Source organism: Tympanuchus pallidicinctus, unplaced genomic scaffold (genome assembly GCF_026119805.1).
Source record: "Tympanuchus pallidicinctus isolate F22 unplaced genomic scaffold, pur_lepc_1.0 scaffold24, whole genome shotgun sequence".
Lineage (NCBI taxonomy): Eukaryota > Metazoa > Chordata > Aves > Galliformes > Phasianidae > Tympanuchus > Tympanuchus pallidicinctus.
The window spans coordinates 4,858,263-4,881,985 of NW_026294741.1; the positions used below are offsets into that span (position 1 = coordinate 4,858,263).

At 47.4% G+C, this 23,723-nt stretch overlaps 1 protein-coding gene across 1 annotated transcript in view; it reads right to left on the reverse strand.

The window, feature by feature from the left end:
• Positions 1-23,723, reverse strand: part of LRRC75A (leucine rich repeat containing 75A) — a 47,028-nt gene that overhangs the window by 14,746 nt on the left and 8,559 nt on the right. The window contains exons 2-3 of the mRNA XM_052688985.1: positions 16,744-16,872; positions 4,214-4,326 (exon numbers count right to left, since the gene is read on the reverse strand). Of these exons, the coding sequence (XP_052544945.1) occupies positions 4,214-4,326; positions 16,744-16,872 (242 nt within the window). The remainder of the gene's footprint in view (positions 1-4,213; positions 4,327-16,743; positions 16,873-23,723) is intronic.

Sequence of the window (23,723 nt, forward strand, 5' to 3'; positions counted from 1 at the left end):
AATGCTCAGCATGCAGCCACTTGGAAGACCAAGCACCCCAGGGGATCCTGCATGTCCTCCCCTTGTCTCCCACTCTCCCAAAGCTATCACTCCCATCCATGTCACACCAGGTATTCCCATCAAATGAAGCCATCCTGCTGTTCCTAGATTACCACATCTGCAAAACCCAGGGGACATGACACGATGTGAGACTCTTCGTGGCCATTTGGTTTTCCTTTGCTGTCTTGGCCAGGTTTGAGAGCCAAAGCACAGCAACACAGATTAAATCTTGATTTCCTACCCTCTTAGTACAACCAATAGCAAAAAGATGGTATGATGAAGTCAGGCAGACTCTCCTATACTTTTAGGGCAATTAACAGGAAAAAAAAAAAACAAACACACACACCATAGTAAATAAGCACAGTATTTCTAATGCTCCAGGATGCACATGGGGACGAGCTTCACTCTGCCCCAGCTCCCATTATAATATCACACACAGCAGCCAGCACTCAGCTTCTGCCTGGAAACGAATTGCTTCTGTCTGCAGACAGCCTTGGAAATTGGAAATCACCTGCACTGACTGCAAAGCAATCTGCAACACAGCCCAGCAGCAGAGCACTATGCAACCTCCCAGCATGGATTTCCTCCATGTGTTGGACCACACAGTCCCCACTCCACCTCCTCTCACTGATGGATGGAGGCTGGAGGTTCTGAAGGAATCATTTGTTGCAAGAGCTTTAACTTCTGCCATTGCTCGCCTCCAGACTCCCAGCACTACTGAAGATTTGCATCCACAAACATTTGGTTGCTTTCTGTTTACAAAAGGAAGGGCACATTTTTCATGCACCAGGGCTTCTCCTTGTCAAAACTGTTGATTTCTTTTTTTCCCCTCTTGAATTGCTTCACAAGGGCTTTGTATAGAAACATTAGCAGACACTGCAGCAAGCATGAGCAATGGGCAGCCAGCATTCCTCTGGAACAGAAATGTTTTGTGCTCTTGGTGAAATCAGGAGTGGGATTTGAAAAGGCCTCTAAGATCATCCAATCCAACCATCCACTCATCCCCACTGAATAGAAACAGAAACATTAAGGTTGGTAAAGACCTCCAAAATCATCCAGTCCAACCACCAATCCACTCACCGTCATGCCCACTAAACCACAGACTCATTAAGGTTGGTAAAGAGCTCCAAGATCATCTGGTCCAACCATCCACCCATACCATCATGCCCAAGGAACAGTTATAAAGCCAATAAGGTTGGAAAGATGCTGCAAGGACCTCCATAGTGAGAAAGGCTCCATCACAAGAGTAACTCATGACCAAGCAAAGAGAAAGTGGGCAAATAGAGGAAGCCAAGATGAATGCTCTTCACCCATTGTTTCCTACCAATAATTAAAAGCTGCTTAACCTCCATGAGTAAACCACTGGATCAAAATACACTCCTAACAAAGCCAACATCAGCAGACTCTCACTTCCCTCCCCTTCCTTTGGGCAGGTTGAAGGGGGCTATAAAAAAAGAGGGAACAGATTCTTGAACAGGGTCTGTTGGGATAGCAGACATGGCAGCGATGGGCTGATGGTTGGAGTGGATGATCTCAGTACTTTTTTCCAGCCTTTATGAATCCGTGACAGGACAAAAAGGAAATGGTTTCAAACTAAAAGAGGGGAGATATAGATTGGATATAAGTTCTTTACTGTTAGGGTAATGAAGCACTGGCTGCTCAGAGAGGAGATGGATCCCCATCAGTGGAGACATCCAAAGTCAGGCTGGAGGGGCTCTGAGCACCCGGTGGAGCTGTGGATGTCCCTGTTCATAGCAGGGAGTGAGATCAGATGGCCTTTAGGGGAGCCTCTTCCAACTCAAATGATTCTATGGTTTCTCCTCAATGTGTATGTGTAGAAGTTCTTCTCTAAGGCATGATACACCCTGACTCACTTGGTTGGAAATATTGCTTGGGCTCTGCCTGGAAAAAGAGATAAAATGCAATCCTCTCTGCAAAAGTTCAGTTAAAATACGGTAAAACACGTAGGACACTTCTCCCAGCAATCTCAATGAGAAGAATCACCTGGCACTGAAATGGTGCTGAATTCTCCCAAGGAAGAAATAGACTGTTGTTATAGCAAAAAGAAGGAATTTTCTGAGCCTAAAGAAAAATTCCCAAGCAGCTTTGACACTGAAGCTCAACAGGAAGCATTCCTCTTCAGTGAAATGCATTTTACTGGCATGTTCCCACATCTCCTGTAATACCCTGGGAAACAAAGCACAGAGGGGTAGCACAGCTGGAGGGGTCATTTGGTTTGAGGAGAGCTAGATGGGACAGGCTGGGTGTGCGGGTGTGCAGATGGGAGCTCTGCCTCACACAGGGGCAAAACACCTCCAGGCACAGCAATGATAGCAGGGGAGCCAAGTCCTAGGCTGCAGCAGGTGAAGATAAGCCCAAATGTAGCAGCAATGAATGCAGAAACAAAGGAAGAAAATCTGCTTACCTCTAGAAGGCCTCATGTATGCAGAGATCCCCAGCAAGAGATATCTTTTCTACCACTGCCACCCTTAAATGAGGTCTGGGAAGGGGTGGATCTTGGCTCCATGCCTTCCAGTCACTCAGGTGAATTGCTTGCACCTGAGCAACCCTGGGTTGGCCCTGCCTTCCACCAGGTGTTCAATCACTGGTTCAGGCTGTGACTTAGCATTTCCGCTACAGTTGGGAATGGTGGGGTGGGCTGGGGATCTTAGAGGTCTCTTCCAAACCTTACGATTCCATAATTCAATGAAATGTATGGCAACAGCTATGAAAAACCTGCTTGCTGCATTCACTCCATTCACACCAACACCCACACAGGGACAGAAAACGCCAGCCAGTGTCAGACACTTTTATGATTACACGCATTCTCCATCTCAGAGATTTACATCCCATCCAAGTTAAATTTCCTAACTTGTCCCAAGAGAAAAGTGATTGATATTGAGTCACAAAACTTGCAGAACTGAAGAAAATCATCACTGTGGCAAACCATGAACCAAAATGTGCAAGATGGGCACTGGAGGAGAGCAATAGTGTCCTGCACCAGTAGGGTGTTCCTTGGGGCCTGGGGCAGTCCCTTAGCCAAACCCAACAGTTGTTGCAATAACATCACAGATCAGCATTAACAAGAATGCTGGAGTGAACTGGGAGCAATGTCATTTTTTCACTGAATGACATTACAGCATAAGGCATAACAAAGCTGGAATGTGTTCTAGCATTGACTGGCACTACTCGTTGGGCAGAGATAAAGGGATACTCTGTTTAAAGTGGAATTCAGCCCAACAAGACAGTCATGAAACAATAAAGGGATTTTGGGTCCGAAATGGAGAGATGTGGGCAGGAACCACATAAGGGAGGTGGCTGCAGCTCAGGGCTGCTGGCAATTGGATTTAGAGAAGCAGCCTGGGCATTACAGCCAGCTGCTAATTACATTGCAGAGCAGAAGAGGAGCGTTGTTGGGTTGTGGATGGCCAAGAGACACATGCAGAAAAAAGTGAATAAACACAGTATTTGAAAATCCCTTAAGCACCTGACAGCAAAGCTGAGTCACGCCAAAGCTGGGGACAGGATGCCCTTGTAGGTCAGACAGGGCACTTGCAAAGACAGCAGGGTGCAAGGGATGCCGAGCCAGGACTGTGGGAGACGTGGTCCTAAACCAATTTGCCCCCTGGTCCTTTATTCCCTGAGCCTGCTTCCCTCCCCTCTTCTCTTTTCAGACTGAGCTTTCTCATAGAATCAGTCTCTTGCTATGGCTACAGATAGCATCTGCTATGCCAGGAACCAAAACTCTCTCAGGATCATAAGCAAACACCTGGATAGAAATCCTAACCCTGCCAGATTGCAGTTTCTTCTGCATTTCTCACTTTTCTCACTTCCTTCAAAAATTACATACGTAATGCATCACCTCACTGAAAGCAAAGTAACCTTTCCATCCCCATCAACCTCTTTCAGACATATTAGGTTCCAAGCATCAGAAACATCATTGGCCAAGATCTTTGCTGAGGACCAGGGCACTGGTTCATTTATTCCCCATTTATTCCCATGGCTGGGCACAACTGGGTTGATTTTCAATGCAAACAAGGATGCAATGGGGAAAGGAAAGTGGAAAACGAGAAACTGCCTCTGGTTGAATGTGTAGAAACTTGATGACCCAATGATGCATGGGGGAAAGAAGCAAGCAATGGAGATCAATGGGTGGCTTTGAGAAATGACTCACCAGGACTGTGGCTTCCTTTTCATGATGCCTTGACGTCTCCACTGTGAGTGGGGACTGAGGTGGTAGGTGAGCTGCCGACAGAGCTTCTCCATGGCCCCAATGTTGTCTCCCTCCTGCAAAGACAATGGGAAGACAACAGGTGAGGTGGCTGTGCCATGATTATCCTTTCAGTGGGATGCTCTACCCACTCAGAAGGGACCATGCTAAAATTGCAAGGAAGGAGAACAAAATAACTCCAAACAATGATTGCTAGGATTGCTAGGATGCTACAAGGCCTTTGTTGCACCAAGAGAAAGCAGACGCATGGACATTGTGAATGGGATCATTCTGCAAATCCATCTCCAAACACAGACGAAGGCTGCAAGCAGCAGCTGGCTGCCCTGCCACAGTCATTGAATCATTAAGGTTGGAAAGACCAATAAGATCATCCAGTCTGACCTTCAATTCGTGGCTGTGACTGCTCTAGACCACAATTCTCAGTGTCACATCCTCACTTTTCTTGAAAACATCCAGGGATGGTGACTCCACCACCCCCCTGGGCAGTCTGTGCCAATATCTCACCCATCAAGACTCATACAAAAGGAACTGCCCATCACATATCCATTGCCATTAAAGCCATTTTGCAGAAGAACGTGACGAGATTTGGTGAGCTGATGGAGACCTCATGAAGAGTGCTCACCAGAAACTCCCCAAATATCTCTTTGGTAGGAAAAAGAGCTTCAAGGAAAGCAGTGATTCTGATGGAATCTTCTCAATTCCAGTTAAAAATTCCACACAAAATGACAGCAAGAAAATGAGAATGGATTGACTGAAAAAAAAATATTAATATCTCTGAATTTGGTCTTAGGAATTTGTTCTCAGCTCACCACTGCTCTTTATCCATGCTGATTGCTCAAGGTCTTGCCCTCTGACATGGGTGCTGCTGGAGATTCCATGTCTTACCCATCAGGATGCCCAATTATCACTGCCCTCCCGCCCCCTCCTTCAGCCTGGCTGGGAGCCACGTGCTTTGCAGTGTGATTTATGCAATGCTTTCTCCCACCTCACCTCGCAGTCAGTGGAGCACAACAGGTTCTATAAAGACATTATAAATGTTATATTAACCAAGGATCAAACTGGATTTTGACTAATCACATCTGGGTGTGCAGGGAAACAATTCCATCAGGTTCTTCTCAAGTGAAAAAAAAACAAAACAAAACAAACAGAGGGCACATCTGCAGGAACAGAAGTATCAGCATAGGGCTGTAACCCCTATTTTTCATCACCATATCATCACACTTAACCTTAAATAAGGGGTTTAATCCCAAAGATTTTTGTTTTGGTAGATGTCACTGTTTAGCACAGGGAAGAACACACAGCTCACCTCAGGGGCTGCACTCTTGATTGGACCTGCCCAAAGCCACCAGGACCCACCACCATCAGCAGCACATGGGACAGCATTCCTATGGGGCTGGGCCCTGAAACCCACGTACAAAAGTCACCCTGTGCTTCCTCAACTCGAGCTTCCAAGCAGTGACACAGTTGAAGTCGTGCCAAAATCAGAGCTGGACGCTCACACTACAGTTTAAACAAAGTGTTTTTCCCTGTTTATTATCCAGGTCTATTAGGAAATAATCAAAGCTGGCACACGCCCTGGTGGGACTGAGCCCAAAAGTTTGTTTGGAAACTGATGTAGCTGAAAGAATCCGTGCAGCTCACTCGTGTGGAGGAAGTAGAACCTCGCTTCCCTCTGAATGGGGAGTGCTGGGCAGAGGGGCTTCGTGCACCCACAGCAATCCCCCAGTCTTTCCCTGCTCAGCCCATTGTACAGCTGGGTTTTTGTGGTCAAAGGGCATGAAAAAATCTCAATCTGGAAGAATTGAAAGGCACAGCACATGCTTTCCAGTGTGGGAGATGTGATGCTAAGTGTGGAACAAGTGGAGAGCAGAGGTTGGGCCCTTCACAGGGCCCCTCTCCCCTCCTCCAGCCCTTGGAAAAGGAGATTCATGAGGCTGCAATCCCTTAACCAAATGCAGCTGGGGCAGCCATGGCCATGCTGCCCTCCTGCTGTTGGGATAGGAAGCAAAGGGGTGACACCATGGGAAAGCAAACATCAGAGAGCTTTGTTCTTGCTGTGGCTCAACAGTGGCCAAATCCCTGTACAGAATAACCCAAGCTGGAAGGGACCCACAGGGATCACTGAATCCTTGCTGGGTGGCAGGGCCAGAGTGTGTTCGGGATCATGAGCAAAGGGATCCAGTCCTACTGGCATCACTGTGATGGGACCACACTGCCATCGGCATACTGGGGTGAGAGTAATCCCAAAAATGACTCCATGAGAAGAGAGATGGGGTTGGGTAATAACCAGGTGTGGGCTTGAGCTGGGAGGGAGAGCCGTGTCGTGAGCTTGGACGGGAAAAGATGCACAAGGCTGAAACTGCCAGGGGTTCCACAAACATCTGCCCACCTCACTGGTAGCACCTTGCAATAAAGACACGATAGCAGATACCTCTGTCTTCATTAAGAAGGCAACCGTCTACTCCTCCCCCAGCAGCAGAGCCTGGGGGGCAGCCCCCTGTTAAATGGGTCAGCAGTAATGACCAGAGAGCCTGTGACAAAGCCCTCCTGCTGCAGCACAGCAGGGCGCCGGCCCAAATTAGAACAATTAGCCATGTCCCACGACAGGTTTTCACTGGCATTATTACACAGTCTCATGTTGCTGTCACTCCCAATCAATCTCCGGGCAAGAAAAGGTGCTGCACTGCAGATCCTAATGTGCGACAAGTCCCAGAACGGCCTTCCAAACCAGGATTTGGGCTTAATTAAGCTCTGCCTGTGCACAACCCACTGTAACCACTGCCCAGGGAAGCCACACTCATCCTGGGAGAAAATCTCTGCACATTTGGTGCACAGATCCCCAGCCATGATGTTTTCCTTCCATATGGGTCACTGGATGTTGACCCTTACAACATGACCTATTTCATACCCCTGAGCAAGGGAGGAGCTGACAGATTTCCCCCTACACACTCCTTGATTTATTTGTCTTAGGTGATTAGCTAGGATTGTCCTTCTTTTCCTTCAGGTTATTCCTAATAAACCAAACTGTTTGGATTATTAGTTTGGATTATTATGAGGAAAAAAGGTAGTGAAGAGAAAAAATCATGCTCAGAACTGTAAACAGAGCTATTACTCAGTAGCACAAAGTCATAAAACAGTGAGAGATGCTCTAGAAAGCACTGAGACAGATCATCCTAAATGATTTTTGGCACACATCAGAGATGTTATTACAAATTAGCAGGCAGCCAAGAAGAGCAAACCCCCAGCAAACCACGCAGAGATTGGAAAGGAATGGCAGTAAAACAAACCTGCTCCCACCTTATTTACCTGCAAACACGAAACGTAAAACCCCGAGCCAAGGAAGAAAGACTTTTCTTTGCAGAACACCAAAGAAACAAAAGAGATTCAGCCACTGTTTATAAAGATGAGCAAAGAAATGTGTGTAGAAGGGAAAGGTTTCAGCACTTGGGTCCCTCCCTAAATGCCTCGGCAGTGTTCAGAAGGGTGAAGCCAGAATCGTGATGCATCCAGTGGTGACTTTTTATTTATTTTGACATTTGGATGGCTGCAGCAGGATCCTGGCATTCAAATATGCCCTGACTAGCTCCTGGGCTTGTCACCTACGTCCCTTCCTGCGACACCTATGAATGACCCTGCCCCAAAGGATGTGCTTCCCAAAGGGCTTTCCCCACATCCTGCTTTGATGAAGCCAACGCTGCTGAGCTTAAGATGCCTCCCCTTTCAATGTAGTCATGTGGAACTGAAGTCATCTAATGGGTTTTGAAGTCATCTAATGGGTTTCTGGTTTTCTTTTTTTCCCTCCTTGTTGAAGCACAGGGCTGAATTGCAGCCTATTGTTGCTTGCAGACATCTGCGGGCAGAGCAGTGCCAGATTTGCCTTTTGAAGCCCAGAGGGACTTTTATCCAGCAGTCAGACAAGTCCTCTCATCCTGCCTAATCTCCCATAGACACACAGCCCTGGGCTGCCCACTCCCTGTGACCCCAACAAGATTGGGACCAGCATCATCCTGTGGCTTCTATAGGGGAAGAATGCACCTCTGAATTAATTTGCTTTATAGAATGGCCAAGAAAGGACCAGCTGGAAGAAAATGGAAGTCTCCTGTATGAGAAGATTTGCTTTTTTGCAGGACAAAATGCATCTATTTTGACATGGGAAATTTATGTTTGGGATTGCTAGCCCCTCTCAGCACGGCTCCAGCAGCCATGTCCATTCCAAGCTCCTCTTACATCCCATCCCATCACCCACAGAGCAGCAGGAGCCTCCAAAAGTCATCAAAAAGTCAAGAAAAATAAACCAGCTCCAAATTTCCCACTGCAGAAGGGCACTTGGTGGTGGAGCCAGCTCTGTGGGGTGCAGGATTTGGGCCATGGACCTGGGAACAGCGAGCGAGACCCCATCAAAGCACCATTCACCACTGGTTCCCCTTCAGAGAGCCAACCCCCTTGCTCCTGTTCTGCAGTTTTGTATTTTACAGTGCTCACTTCCCAGGAACACAGTAGAGCTTAAAGATGAGCAAAGCATCCAGTAAGATGCTACATCTTATTTCAAGACATCTTACGTAGGGTTGTTTTTGTATACAACTATCTGAGATATTAAGAAGGGGTTTGTAGGAAATTCTACTGAGAGTTCTTTGAAAGTTATATAGAAATAATGACCCACATAAATAGGAGTTGCACAGAAATGCAATGCAAGCAGAACTCCAGATTGTGTCTGGATAAAAGACGTTGGATGAGGACAACTCCCTTCCTTCTGGTGTACTCAGGTGGAGGAAGAGCATCTGGGCACTCATGTGTGGTTATCACCAGGTGTTGAAGAGAATCTCAATTAAATCTTGGCCCATGTTAGGACCTGGTGATGCTGCAGCAGTAGCAGAGCACTGAGAGAATAAATTTGCAGAAACAAAGACAAGAAGTAGAAACCAATTTTGCGACCCTAATGCTACCATAAGAAGCACTCAACACTTGCCTTGACAAAAGACTGAAGTACAACACGATGGATTGGGTGTTGACATACTGAAATAAAAAGCAAGGTACAATAGGGCTTATCAAAAGGACCAGAAGTACATGATGAATGGGATTGCGTTGACTCAGGAAGTTATTTAAGAGAATTCAAAAGTAATATTACACATGGACTTTGGAGAAGCAATTAAAGAAGGCAATAAAATTCAAGGTGAAGGATGGCCCTGAGGGGAACATGTGAAATAAAGGGAAATTGCAGAAAGGAATATAACAATCTTGTTCAAGATCTACTGGAGGGCACTCAGCTCAGCTCCCGCTAGAGAGGATAAATGAGCAGCCATCAAAACAAGCTGGGGAACAGCCAAGGACCTGCACTGAGCACTGAGTTTGGGATTCAGTTCCATGTTAGAAACCAGTGCAATATTATCATAGGACCCTGGGTTGAGTCAGAAGGGACCTTAAAGATCATTTAGTTCCAACCCCCTAGAATGAGAGCATGGGAAGGGGAGATCAAGTCCCTGCTGCACTGGTACCAAATAACCCAGAGTGTGAGGCAGCGACTTGCTGGACTTTGCCCAGAAATCACACTCCCTTCTATCCAAGAGCAATCACTGAACTTCCTTCTGGCAGCCCTTCTATCTGCAAGACTTTGACTCTTTGCATTTCCTCCATTCCCTTTCCCCCAGCAGAGACAGGGCAGTGGTGTCACCCCTGTGAGGAGCTGTCACATGCGTGTACCCTGGGGAAGGAAATGAGAGCACATGGGAGCTCTCTCTCCATCAGCACGCCAGTCCTGTGGCTTCTCACCCACCCCAAATCCACAATTCAACAAAGAAAGTGAAATCTGGGGCACAAGCAAAACGAAGAGTAGTGAGGTGTTGGCACAGGTTGCCCAGAGAGGCTGTGGCTGCCTCATCCCTGGAGGTGTTCAAGGCTTTGGTCAACCTGGTCTAGTACCAGATGTGGAGGATGGTGGCCCTGCCTGTGGCAGGGGGATGGAACTTGATGATCCTTGGGGTCCCTGCCAACCCAAGCCATTTTATGATTCTATGAAAGAGATTTTTCTGCATGGCTCACTCCTCTGTCCTTCTGCCCTCATCTCCCCATATTCCTCAAACACTGGGGAACTGCCCCTGCGATGGAATCAAACAATCTTTTAGAGCATCTTTCATCAATTTGGATGAATACTAAGCTGGGTTTTTCTTGCTAGTCCAGTGTGCCCGTGGCAAATTCCTTAGCAGCATGCTATCAACACTCTGAGATTGTCAGCAAATCCTCCTTATTAAACCATCCATTTCTGCAAACCCCCGCTGCAAGCAGACCGTTTACTCACTTAATATTCACATTGGTAGGAGTGAGACTCAACCAAATATTAAAACATCCATCCATGTGCCCACGGCAGCCAGGACAGAACCTGTGAGCAGCCATAAAAAATCTCAACACGTGCTCCAGGTACACCAACACCACTCCCATGAGTTGCCAGGCAATCAATAAGCTTCTGTCCTACATGGTATATTATGTTCTGATTAAAAGCTAAATGAGCTGAACTCCAATGTCAATTACCATCAGAAAACAGCAATAAAACACTTTGTTATAGTTTAATGAGCTACTTGGCTCTCCATCCATCATTTCCCTCAGGGACACTCGGTTTTATCTGCAGAGGCTGCAGGTGGGGGGGTGCAGGATGGGAACAGCTCAGTCCCATGTTGGTGGCCTCATCCACGTGGCATCAGCTGTGGGCAAAGCTCTTCTGCCAGGGATGAGGTGTGAGGGGACACCTCTTGAAACATGGCACAAAGCCCCACACACCCACAGGACTGCAAGCACTCCTTCAAATTATCATGCATCACATAGTATTATTCACAAGATAACCCATGAACGTGCCAGCTCTACTGAAACAAGCTCAGCAAATGCCTTCTTCCATCACTCATCCTTCTTTGTCAAATGTTTTCCAGTCAATATTCCACATGTGAGATTCTCTGGTAGCAAGGGGCAGGACCACAAAAAATCTGCTCGACTCAAGCTGGTTTTATGGCATGGATTCCATATGAGCACCTCTTTGACGTGCTTCCCAGGTGACACTTTTTTGGAGGGGAGCAATGCATTGAGCAAGAGACCAGGGACTTGGCTCAAATATGGGGTGGCTGAGCCCCAAATGAGACAAATTGCTGAGCCCCAACCCATCAAACAGATATTAGAACCTTCCCCATGAGCTTTCACTACACCAAAAGGGAGCTCTGTTAGTCATGACCAGGATCTCATGGCATTTTGCTGTCCACCACGAGAGGAGACCACCAAGACAGGAGACAAGTAGAGCCCAACCATGGGCTTCAATCATGCTCATCAATGAGCATCAGCGGGAGAGCCAAAAGTGGGCGCACAGCAGAGGCAGCTTGGGTCTATCATCTGCTGGTTGGGTTTGCTCCAGAGGAGAAGTAGTTGGGAAAAAAAACAAATTGTTGAAGAAAAGATGGAACTTTGCTGGGAGAGCATCACAAAATGTCTTTTGCTTTGGGTTCCTTTCCTTTATCACCTACTCCAGTCCCAACTCGTGCACCAAAGCCCTTGCACAGCGCCTGACATTTTGGAGCTCTGCAAGATCCGTCCCTGAGCTGACAAAATCCACCCTGTGGCATTTGGGAGGGTTTGCAGACACTGGTGCAGCTGTTAGGAAAGGTCAACTTATTGTTATGGGAACTGAGCCGGCGTCAAGATTTTGAGTTGAAGCAATGCAAAGCAGAGAAGATAAAAAATTGATAAGAATGACCTGGCCATACTGCACGGGACCAAGAGGATGAGCAGGGAGAAACAAGCATTTAAAATTTATTGCTTTTATCTTTTGTTAATGCAAACCTCATCCAGCTGTTCCAATAACACAAATGTGTTCGTCCAGCCTCCTACACTCAGAATGGTGCTGTGCAGCACTTCAAGACTGTGGAATCACAGATTCCCCATTCATTGCCCCCACATGGTATCGTTTAGGTAGTGAGGATGTGAAAGGCTCCTTTGTCTCCCCACACTGCAGCAAGAGCTGCACGTGCTGCTGGGCCTTTGCCCAGTTCCACAAATGAATCAGAGCTTTTAAATTCAGGGGAATTCTTCCTGTTGCTGAAAACACCACATGTGGATGGGTTTCCCCTGGCTCTCCTACACTGAACACACTGAATAGCCATCGTGTGCAGAAGTCTGTATCTGGGTTTCTGACTTCCATAGGGAAAGGTAAGAAAGAGCGAGGGATATTGCCTCTTTCTCTGCACCCCATTCCATATTAAAAAAAAAAAAAATCACAATCTTCCCCAGCAAATTTGCTGGCATTGGTGCCATCACAGCCCATCTAGACCTCACCATTATTCACATTTAGCCTTGATGGTAAAATAATTGCAAAGTGCAATTGCCTTCTGTGCAATTTTCTCATGTTTCCAAGGCACTCTGCTCAGCTTTAGCTTGTGCACAAAGGCTTTTGAGAACATCTCTCTTTTTATAAAGAGCAGAGGGCACAGCCCTTTAAATCGAGATAGAACCAGAGTTGTTAGCAGAGCCTGAGCTTCTCAGCCAGTTTCACGCTGCAGGATATTTTAATGTATTGCAGATGTTTTAAATACCCAGAAAGTGATCTTCAGACTTGGAGCAAAACTGACAAAAAAGAAAACCTAAGCCATTAACACAGAATACAATTGACTTAACTGGATTCTCTTTGCTTTTATATCAGATATTTGGGGGATTTACAGGTCGATGGGTCACTGCTTTTAGTAGCTTATCCTACTACAAAAATTAGTGTGATGTCAGAAACTTGCCAGACAATTTGAATTCAAGAGCAAATACCAACAGGCATGGTGGAGGAGTTGGGTTATGAGCTTCGTTTTGATGGTCACGGTATTCCAGCTATATTCACTCCATATAAGCTGAGTTTGTTAATACACACTCACCCACGTGTCACAGCACACAGTGCTTTAAATTAGAGGAAAGATGCTCATATTACTTTCAGCACAGCTCCATCAGAAATAACACTCTTTAAAAATGCAGGGCATCAAAACCCAACATCATCTGTAAGTCAAATCCTTATACCCCAGGGCTGAAGATGAAATAGACCATTCCAATCAGGTCGTGATAACTGCTACTTCTTTATGCACTTTTTCTTGCTTTCATGGGTGATGATCCGTATAATCAAACCCACACTGCAAACCTGATCGATTTAGAGCTCACACAGGAAATCTGAGCCAGGGACCCATGGATTCTCAAATGACACAAAGTGCACAAGAAAAGAGATCTTCACTCTATCAGGCCCTGCACAAACAAATCCCATCCTGCTTCCCATCTCAGCCCATCACCTCCCTGTTTGCAGTGAGGAGAAACAAGACCCCGTTTTCATGCTGACCTGTTTGTCCATATCCAACACCCTACAAATGGGGTTCCATTTCTCACCTCTCTTCTCAATGGGCTTGCAGAGGAGCAGCCAGGCAAAGCTGGGTTGGGAATAGGTTTTTGCTCAGCTGCTTTGCCAGCCCTTGGCACCAGCATGGGCAAAAATGTCTTCTTGCAAAGCCAGCCATGGGACAGGGATAAGCAAAGCCAGCACTTCATCTTGCATTTACTCCAGTTTCCCCCCAGCAACTGTAAGAGCAGAGGAACCACTGCACCAAGGCAGCAAGGGGAAAAGCAGTTGTCCCCCAAGGCTTCACTGTCTGTTCCCCCTCAAGCCCTGCTCGGTGCTCATCCCACGTCCAACAAGTCCTCAAGCAGGGGAAAGCCTGACTCACTCACTATCACAGTCATCAGTCATCCATACGTATGGCTACTGTCTATGGAAAAAAAGAAACCACTTTAATTTTCCAGTAGTTTATGGCCAGATATTCCTGTTGGCAAAAAGAGCTGATTTTTTTCTTTTTTTCTTTTTTTCTTTTTTTTCTGCTATGGCCCTTTCCTCCTTGCACATGTGTGTTTTCAGCTCCTCTGCCAGGAAAAAACCTAACTGGGTGTAAGGAAGATTTGGGGCATTGAGTAACCCATGCCCTGTGGCGTTCCCACCACTCTTTGTTCCCATTCAGAGCGTGTCCTCCATTCAGAGCATGACCCTGGACAGACAGACATTGCACCATAGTTCTGCAATCACCTCTTGAATCCACTGGGGGTTTGGCAATGGCTTGGCTGTGGGCTGTGCCCAGGGCAGCAGAAATGCACTCCCCAAGCATTGCTCTGGCTCATTGCCACGGTGCTGGGAGAAAGAGAAACTGCAAGATAAAATACACAGCCCTGAGGTCAAGGCTGTGGGGAAGGAAACACTAGTTTCAAATGTCTTTGATTGTATGCAAACGTCAGTCAAATTACGTCATTCATCTGCAATAGAGGACTGAGCAAATCCAGTCCTTGACCTCCAGGTTCAGACCTGGAACCTCCAGGTTCCAGAAGAAAGCTGGTGTTCCTCTAACAAAAGTCACCCAAGCTCCAGCACCTCAGAGATCTCACAAGAGCAGAGCCCAGCCCATGCTCCAAGCACATGGCCATCCCTACGAGAGCAAACCCAAAGGGTTTCCATGTTTGAGCTCTCCAGCCTCCCCCAGCCTAGGCTAAGCATTTCCCCTCGCTCCTGGTTTGAATTTGCTTGCTGGAAGCAGGAGCTGCTCAGCCACGTCAGAGAGCCCAGGCCAACTTTTCCTGGCCATGCAAAGCAGAACGTGTTTACCCAGAGCTTGGAAAAACCCATTCCATTTTTGTTTTAGCTGGGAGGAGAGGCCAAGAGGTCACCTTTAAGCTAAGGTGGTATAAATAGAGGCTGAGCACTGGGGTCTGCATGAGTCCAAGCTTCCCACCTCCCTGTGGGCAAATTCACAGCTGCCTCACCCTATACACATGTATAAGAGATCTAGGATGTATGTATATTTGTGCCAGGGGGTGTTATGGATACCTTTGGCTCCTGGCCCCATGTTCCCTTGCTCTCGTGTGAGGCTGCCAAATCTCTGCCAAAGAAATATAGGAAGAGCAAGAAGTCTCGAGTCAGAGGGCTGGAAAACAGCCCAGGTGGTGAAGGCATGCAACCTATTGGGGGACATACAGAAAATCAGGGGATGAGGACCACGTGCATTCAGCGAGAGGCATCCCATGCAGAAGAAGAGATCCAGTGCTGCATGGGCTGCCATTTAAATGTGTTTAAAATCAGTTTCCCCCATTTTTCAGTAGAGGTGTGAAACGCCCACAAGGAATAGCAGTGAGTAAACCTCATGGATTTTACAGAAAATGAAAGAGGCAATGCTGCAGGTCCATCTAAGACCCATGCATCCTAAGGATGGTCCTTTCCAAAAAACAGCTTACAAATAAAGCATGCGCTTGGGATACAGAGTACAACATGTGTGTTCCTGGCAGAAATTCAGAGGCTGATGAGCTCATGCAGAGAGACACACAGTCCCTCCAGAAGCACTGGGACAACACCTGGGGTGCACAGGGCGGTCCCCATGCTGGGCTGGATCTTGCTCTGTTGTCCCCCCAGCTGTCCCCACAACTCTACAGAAGCTGTTGGAATGCCAGACGTCCCACCAGGATGCCCCTAACTCCTCCTGCACGCTTAGCAGAAAGCATCCCTCAGCCTCTTCCTACAGCTCACATCATTTCTTTTAAACACAATTTGATGCATGACACATCATTGGGACACTGCACATCGTTCTAGGAGAGTTGTGCCATCCTCCTAAATTTACACGTGGGGGCTTGAAGATGGGAGATTAAACCCCCGGATCTGCAGTGTCTCCTGCAATCATGTCTGGCAGCTGCTGGTCTTCCCTCCTCCCCTCTCCCCATTATCCATTGCGTTCTGAGCAATCAGACATCTTGTAACACTCTTAAGCCTACGCTGTTTTCTGGATCAGACACTGACAATATTGCTTATTTAAAAGGAAAGCCTGGGGAGAGAGAAAAACCCTAATTATCCTAACAGCCAGCAGCCACGACGCAGAGCCACATTTATCATAGAAGAGAAGCGAGCCAGCATGGGATTTCCAAAAGCCCAAACACTGCTATTGCTGCCAGGGAGCAAATGGGGCTGAGGGGTTTGAAAGCTCCCATCTGTGGGGCTGTGCTTATGGCAGAGCCCAACCAGCAGCCCACAAACTGGGCTTGTTCAGAAACCCATCCTTGCAAGACAGCCAAGGACTCTCTTTGTCATTTGGGGTCACGATAAATATTGCACAAGGGTGAGGAAGGATCTGGTGTCCTTGCAAGGCAGAAATTGTTCCCAACAGGACAAGTTCTCTAGCACAGAAACGAGTAAAAGAAAGCAGAGATAACTTGCAAAACCAAGTACCAAGACCCAAAGGACTCACATTAGGGTAATGTCACTACAGTACCTGGAAAGCTCACTACCCTGCAGTGAAACCACAATGCCTGAGCACATCTTCTCTGACCAAAGACCCATCAGCACTGAATTAAGGAGGATGCCTTCTGCCTGGCACTTGGCAAAGCCTTATGCTCCCAGTGGAGGCATTTTCCAAGCCAGCAGCTGTGGGCTGTGACAGTGCTGTGTTACCTACCGGCTTGGGGCAGTGGATGTACCTAGCGAGGCTGATGATGAGGTCATGAGTGATTGGATCCACCAGGTTCCGAAAGCTGGCATATCGGTAGAGGACATCATCCAGAGAGGTCGACTCCATTCCTAAATCCTGCAGAGACAGGGTACAGAAGCAACATTAGACACAGCTCCAAAGCCAATTACTAGAATGGATCTTAAATTCCCCTGCACTGATCATTATAGAATCATTGAGAATGGAAAAGACCTCTAATAACATCAAATCCAAAGACCAACCCATCCTCACCATGCCTGTTAAACCACAAGGAGGGAGGAATGAGCCTAAATTTGCAGAAGGGGAAGCAGAAGGATAAACTCAGGAGCTGTGGGGTGATGAAGCACTGGAGCAGGCTGGGAAGGGTGGAGGCAGGGATGTGTCAGGAACAGTTCAGATGGAGCTAATGCTGCCCTGGGGAGGGTCAGACCACTTGAGGGCCCCTCTAAGGCTATTTTCTCCGATTCTCAATCTTTAGACATAATAATTTGAGGAATTTTGGCAGAGAACTCATCATTCTGTGAAAGACATTAGTGCACAGGGACAAGGAGAGGAAGGGTTATATATAGTGTATTCCATTTGCTTCAAGTATTCCATTTCCACAGTGTTTTGCTCTTCAAAATCAGGGAGTAGAACTGCACTCGAATGAATGCACATTCGAGGTCTTTCCTGATACCCCAAGACCTGAACAGCTCCCCAGGAAGCCTCACAGTAGAGATGCAGCCTTTACCCATACAAGAGCAGTAGGGTTGGATGTGTAGAGCAGGGGGACCCCCAAAGCCAACTCTTCCAGCCCATCCTCGTAGTAATGTAGGTTGGACTTGGGGATCTTAGAGGTCTTTACCAACCCTAATGATAATACGACTGAGCAAATACCAGGTCAGAAATGGATGTGCAAACAACACTACCATAGGGGATGACTTTGGAGCTAGGCAGCACTAATCCCACACGTTGTTTTCAACACACCGGGATCTTTCAGGATCACACCAGGCTTAGCATCTAGCCACTTCCCTTTGAACATCTCAGAAGGCTGACAGTTTTCAGCTAAGATTAAAACATAGAACCAACCAATCTGAGCATTTCTCTCTCCTGGGAGAGCTCACGTCTTTCACATGGAGCATCCCCTCCTCCCTCCCCATACGCATTCCTTATGTGCAGATGTCTTTCTCAGCTGCTCCCTAAATCTCTCTGCCACACCAGCACTGTCTCTTCCCACCACATGTAATATTTTAAAGCCACTCAAGGCTGAAACTCGTCCGAGGCCAAGCGATGAGCTCATCTGCAATTTAATAACTTAGCACCAGCTCTGCTGTCAGCAAATCGCAGATTGTGAACTTGGGAGAACACGCCCAGCATCTGGCTCCAATCATAGGGCTTTTTACAGCACGTTCCCTTTCCCCAGAGGATCCTTACCTGGACAGCAAGAGCAGCTTTCAAGTTGTAAGGGTATATGGGTGAAAAACAGTGATATCTGGCATCCAATAAGACCACAGCTGTCTGGGTTTTGGCTGGAGGGGTGTTTTCCTAGCATATGCCCAAAGACAGGCACAGGGCTGAGATGGTTTGTGACAGGAGAGGGGATATCTACATCCCTGGTACCCCGTGGGAGGAGAGTTCAGTGCCTTGTCCATGCACAACCAACAGCCCTATGCTGATGTCCAGGTTTAGATCCTGGCTGAAAGCACAGCCCTGCCTCAGCTCATTCTCCCTCACCCATGCCCTTCCTACAGAGTCTATGACTTATTTCATCCTTTAGGAGGCCAAGAGAAAGCCAAGATGCCTTCAGTCCCTAGCGATGAAAGTAGGAATTTAACTCCTAAGTGCAACAGGAAGAAATAATTCCTCCTTCCAAAGCATCCAGCAAAGGAAAATTCCTGGGCACAGCAACAAAAGGCACCGCCAGAACCCAGTTATGTTGGAAATCCAGCAGACCTGGTTCCCCCCTTTGGCAAGCAACCACCAAGAAAGAACCCAAACCACTGCCCAAAACCCAAACTCAGAACTCACCATTGCTTTCACCAGGCAAACACTACATGAGCAATGCTGTTTTCCCCATGAAAAAGGCAAAATAAATGCAAGCGAGGCATCTGAGAGCCATAAGCCTCATTTATCTTTCCCTATCTCTGGGCACAACACCTTGCTGTTCCCCTCCTTCTGCCTGCCAGGAACTGCAGCACAGCAGTCAGCTCTCAGAGCTCCACAACCCAGCATCGTGGGATGCTCCCTGGGCCACCAGCAGCCATAAGCACTGGAAACCAAGCATGTTTTTCTCTTATTAAACCATCGATCACTGCAAATTGAATCACAATTAGAGGAAAATTCAGCTGGTCCATGCAAGAAGTCGTGAGATAAGGCATGCTGCTCGGTTGCTGCCTTTATTAACTCAAAGGGAATGCAGTTAGTGGGTGCCCAAATGAGGTTACTGTGCAAAACACCGCCCAGAGCTCCTGCTATCACTGCTGCTCATAAATAGCCCCAGAGCTGCTATTTTGGCAAGCACCCCTTCCAACACTGGGCCTTATCTCCACCACGAGTGTAATGAATTGCTGAGCAGAGAGGTTGTATTATAAACAAGCAGTGAGTGTGGAGGAAAAGAAGGATTAATGCTGCGTGCAATCCATCGTCCTCAGCAAGTTATCTGGGGGAAATGACTGCATGAGGTGGGCATCAGCAAGGCTGGACTGGAGATGGGCATAGGAGATGGACTGCACAAAGGCTGTAGGGCTGTTTTGTAGGGGGAGAATGAATGGGGACCAGCACCTGCGTCAACCCCATTCACCCCATAACCATCCCCATAGAGAAGGGTGCTGCAAATCTGTTTGCAACCTGCAGGACTGGTGCAAAACTGGAGTTTAAGTGCGTGGATATTTTCTGCTTAGGAGAACAAATTTTGGTTGGGAACCAATGATTGCTCATCCAACCTCAAGTGAGGGTACGTTTAGAGAAGAGTCAATGTTTAAGGGAGGAAGTAAACATTTGCTTGGCAGATTGACTCCAATAATAAATAGTGGCAGCTCAACCCCCCTCCAGGAGGCTGCAAGTTTGGAAAGGAGGAGAGACGGATTAATGGGCAGAGATATGATGCCGCCATCCCAATAATAAACAGCTGTGAACAAGAGATTTGCTGAAGAATGTGCCGCATTTATTTTAAACTGCGAGGCAAATGTAATTATCCCAGTTGGAGTTTGGCCAGACCACAGCTCACAGGCTTTTTCAGGAAAGTGCCTGTGGATATTTAATGAGGATGGATGGCCTCGGTTGCCCATCCCATCTTGGTGTACAGTGGGATCCCAGTCTCCAAAAGCTTAGAAACTTCACGTGGGGAAGGCAACTCCAAATAATTTAAGTCTATAACACGGGGCAGCGGCTGACCTTGTGCAAGACCAGACTTCTCCTCCCTGGCAAAAAGCTCTGAGATTTCAGCTGGAAAACAGAGCTGGAGGATGGGATGCATCTCATCTCCTGCCAGGTGAGGATGCAGCCGCGTCACATCGCCCCGATCTGCTGCCAGCTCGTGTTAAGCTGATGATTCACCCAGTTCCGAGCAGCTGGGCTGAGTCAGCCCCTGGATGTGGCTGTCTCTATCAGTTAGCCGCCAAGAAAAGCCCTTCTAATTAGCTTATCTGAGACAGTTCATGCAACCAGAGCAGGAATATCCCACTCGTGCTGCTCTCACCTTTGTTTTCCAGCCCAGGAAATGTGCAGCTCAACTCCCAGCTCTTCCATCCAAGAGCAGCACCAGCTGTTTTGCAGCAGGCCATTCACCAGTATCAGTGAGGTTTTTAGGTTCCATTAGGTCCCCCCTGTTTTGCTGGAGGCAAGCAGGAGCTCAAACACCTTCTGTGTTTGCGAGGGGACAAGAGATGCCTTACAGGCACTCAAGACTTCCATTTATGTATGCAGTTGTTGTCTTCATATGCACTGAATACTCACATGTCTTTGTAATAAGTATTTACAGAAAAGGGAAGAGGGTTCCAAGCAGAAGATAGGGATGGCAGATGGGGAGGAATCACTCTCTCCCTAACTTCCACCATGTGGGCACACAGCTAGCCCTTCCCCACAGAGCAACATTCACCATTGCATGACTTCCCCATTGGAAATGACAGCACATGCTATGACCAATGAGAGTCGTCCAACCTCAGTAATGATCCATCCCACAGCCAGGATGAGTGCCTGCTCTCTGTCCATCCTTCCACCTCTCTGTCTTCCCTAAGGAGCCCCAAACGTCAGCCAGTTTCCTCTGACAATGGGAAAGGGGCAAAAATCTCAATGGTAATCAAGTTCCCAGAAATTCTGGGGAATCGATGTCAGGGAAAGGATCTGGAGAAGGAGCAGGACCTGGCTGCAGGACACCCCACGTGGCAGCAGATGGACAGATACCAGGACAGATGGCCTGCAGCTGAGCCAGATGTTACACAGCTGCTGTCAGGGTTGCCCAGCTGGGACCACAAGGAAGACACTGGGAGAAGCTGGATTTCTTTGGATCAACCTGCAGGAAAGTCAGCCTCACTTGCCCTGCATTGTCCCCACATTGTGCCCAAAGTCTCCTGCACCTTGCACTGAATCTACAGCATCAATATTACCATGTCACTGTGGGCCTATTGGACCTTCTCTAGTGCCCAGAAGAAAACAATCCCTTCCTGCACATATAATAGGGGCTTGCAATCCAATAACAGCTATCTAAAACCTGGTTTCACTTCCAAGCCTTAAGTTGATTATTATTGCATTAGCTACTGAGGGATGTATTGTTACCGTTCAATAAATGCAAGCTGTATTTCAAAGGGACCAAATTTCAGTGGTGGAGGACTATACAAATGCTTTGACAATTGTTCTGGGATCCTCCAAAGCAGTTAGGTGCTAAAACAAACCCCCAAATCTTCCCAGGATCACAGAATCATAGGGGATGGAAGGGACCTCTAGAGATTATCCAGTCCAATGCCACACATCAGTAGGTTCCCTATCAATCCTACCGATACAGGCTTTAGTAAAAATGAGTATTGCTTATTCTTCAACACAGACCATGCCCAGAGAAGGGAATGAGGGAAGCCATTGAAAGCAATGCTCAGAGAGAGGGACCTGGAATTGAGATCAGATCCTTCTGAGTTCTGAACATTCTACCCAATGTTCTTCCCATCAGGTAGAACAGCAGTGGAGCAAAACAGGCAAATCCCACAGCACCGACTCATTTTCTTACCTAGGACAGAGCAACAGAAATAGAATAAATGGTTTCCTCAGTTTCTAAGGGCTTGCCAAGAGCACACATAATTAATACGGACAACATGAATTTCACTTCTTTCATTTGCAAATCCAGCATCATGGTTAATCTTAAGCATGGACAAAGTCCATTAATAAAGCAGATTCTTGTAATGAGATTCAAAGCACCGGTACATTAATATATAACACCCTTGTATGGTGGAACAATCTGTGCCTCGCATAACAATCAGGGTAACTGTACTGCTGGGTATTTATATGGAGACACCCTGAAGATCAGCCCAGGCCACCTAAGGAGCTCAGCAGGATGTGGTCAGGTTGAACTTCCCAGCAATAAACCTTGATAAACAAGAGCACGGAGCAGTTGCAGAGCAGGGAGGACAACCAGGGAGGTCGTTATTCACATGCAGGGCTGGCACTCCTAACGTCACCACCCAAAATAATATATATCATGTGCCATCCCATCTTCATGGGAACGACGAGAGGAGGCTTCCCAGATCGCTCAGTATTGGTAGCGATCCAGTGCTTTGTTTTCACTCCGCCCACGGTCAATGGAAAATTAACAATATATTAATATACATTTCACTTTTCCCAGCTCAGCATGACAGCACCCGGCCCTGGGGCTCCTCTCCTGTGGTTTCTCTCTGCAGCCTGTTGGTTCTCCCTAAGAGGACCACAGCACTGCGTGATTTCCCCTTCACACGCATTTCTTGCATTGCTAATTCCTCCTCCCCAAACCTCCATGTGAAGCCTCTGGGTCTTTCCCATGGGGTAGGAGCTGCTGTCCCCTTGGGAGGGCACTAAGAAATGTCAAAGTTTCCCCTGACTAAAAAAAAAAAAAAAAAAGCAAATATTTCTGCTTTGACATTCAGTTTCAACACAGGCTTTTGGTTCTTGCAGCTCTGTTGCAAATTCCCTTCTACCCAATCACCATTGCTTGGGTGCAAAAAGAGGACCAGAAGGACACACTACGCACACACTCCCCGTGGGGAAGGCAAAGCCCTCAGCCTCCATGCCCTGGGCTCTGATCCTCATAACCTTACACTACCCTAGGAGCAAGGGAGAACCTGATACCATCCTGTCCTGTGGGTGGCTGAACCATCCTGGGCTCCCAACCAGACCCATGAGATGCTGTGGCTGAGGGATATTACCACAGGTGCTAGAACAAAGCCTTCAGCTCCCAACTCCCACCACATCCCCGGCGGTAGAAGCCGGGAACATTTACTTTCCAACTCCAAAATAGCCAACACTAATAGTTCTGACTGCCAGCTTTTCCTGAAGTTAACAACAAGAGGAAGAAGAACCCGAGAAGCCTTCAGGATATGGGATCAACTCCTTCACAGTGCTTTCCAGATACAACAGCAGGGCTGAATAAGCACTGAAACTTGATGCAAGACAACGAGTTGAGCAGGAGCAGAGCCAGGATGAGCTCACTGCACGGCCCCAGCACCGGCTGAGCCTTCCCTCACTGCTCCCATCAGGACGACCACGACCCTCGGCTGAAACATCTCCATTGGCCATGAACAGCCAATGGTAAATGGGAAGTGACCTCATCATTGGGTCCACGCTGAGATGTGAGTAACCACCACCAGGGGACCACAAAATGGTTGGGTTGGGAGGGACCTCATAGTACATCCAGCCCATCTGCCTATTTAGGGACACGATTAGCGAGCATGGTGGTGAAGGGCTGACAGTTGGACGTGGTGATCTTGGAGGTCTTTTCCAACTTTGATGATTCT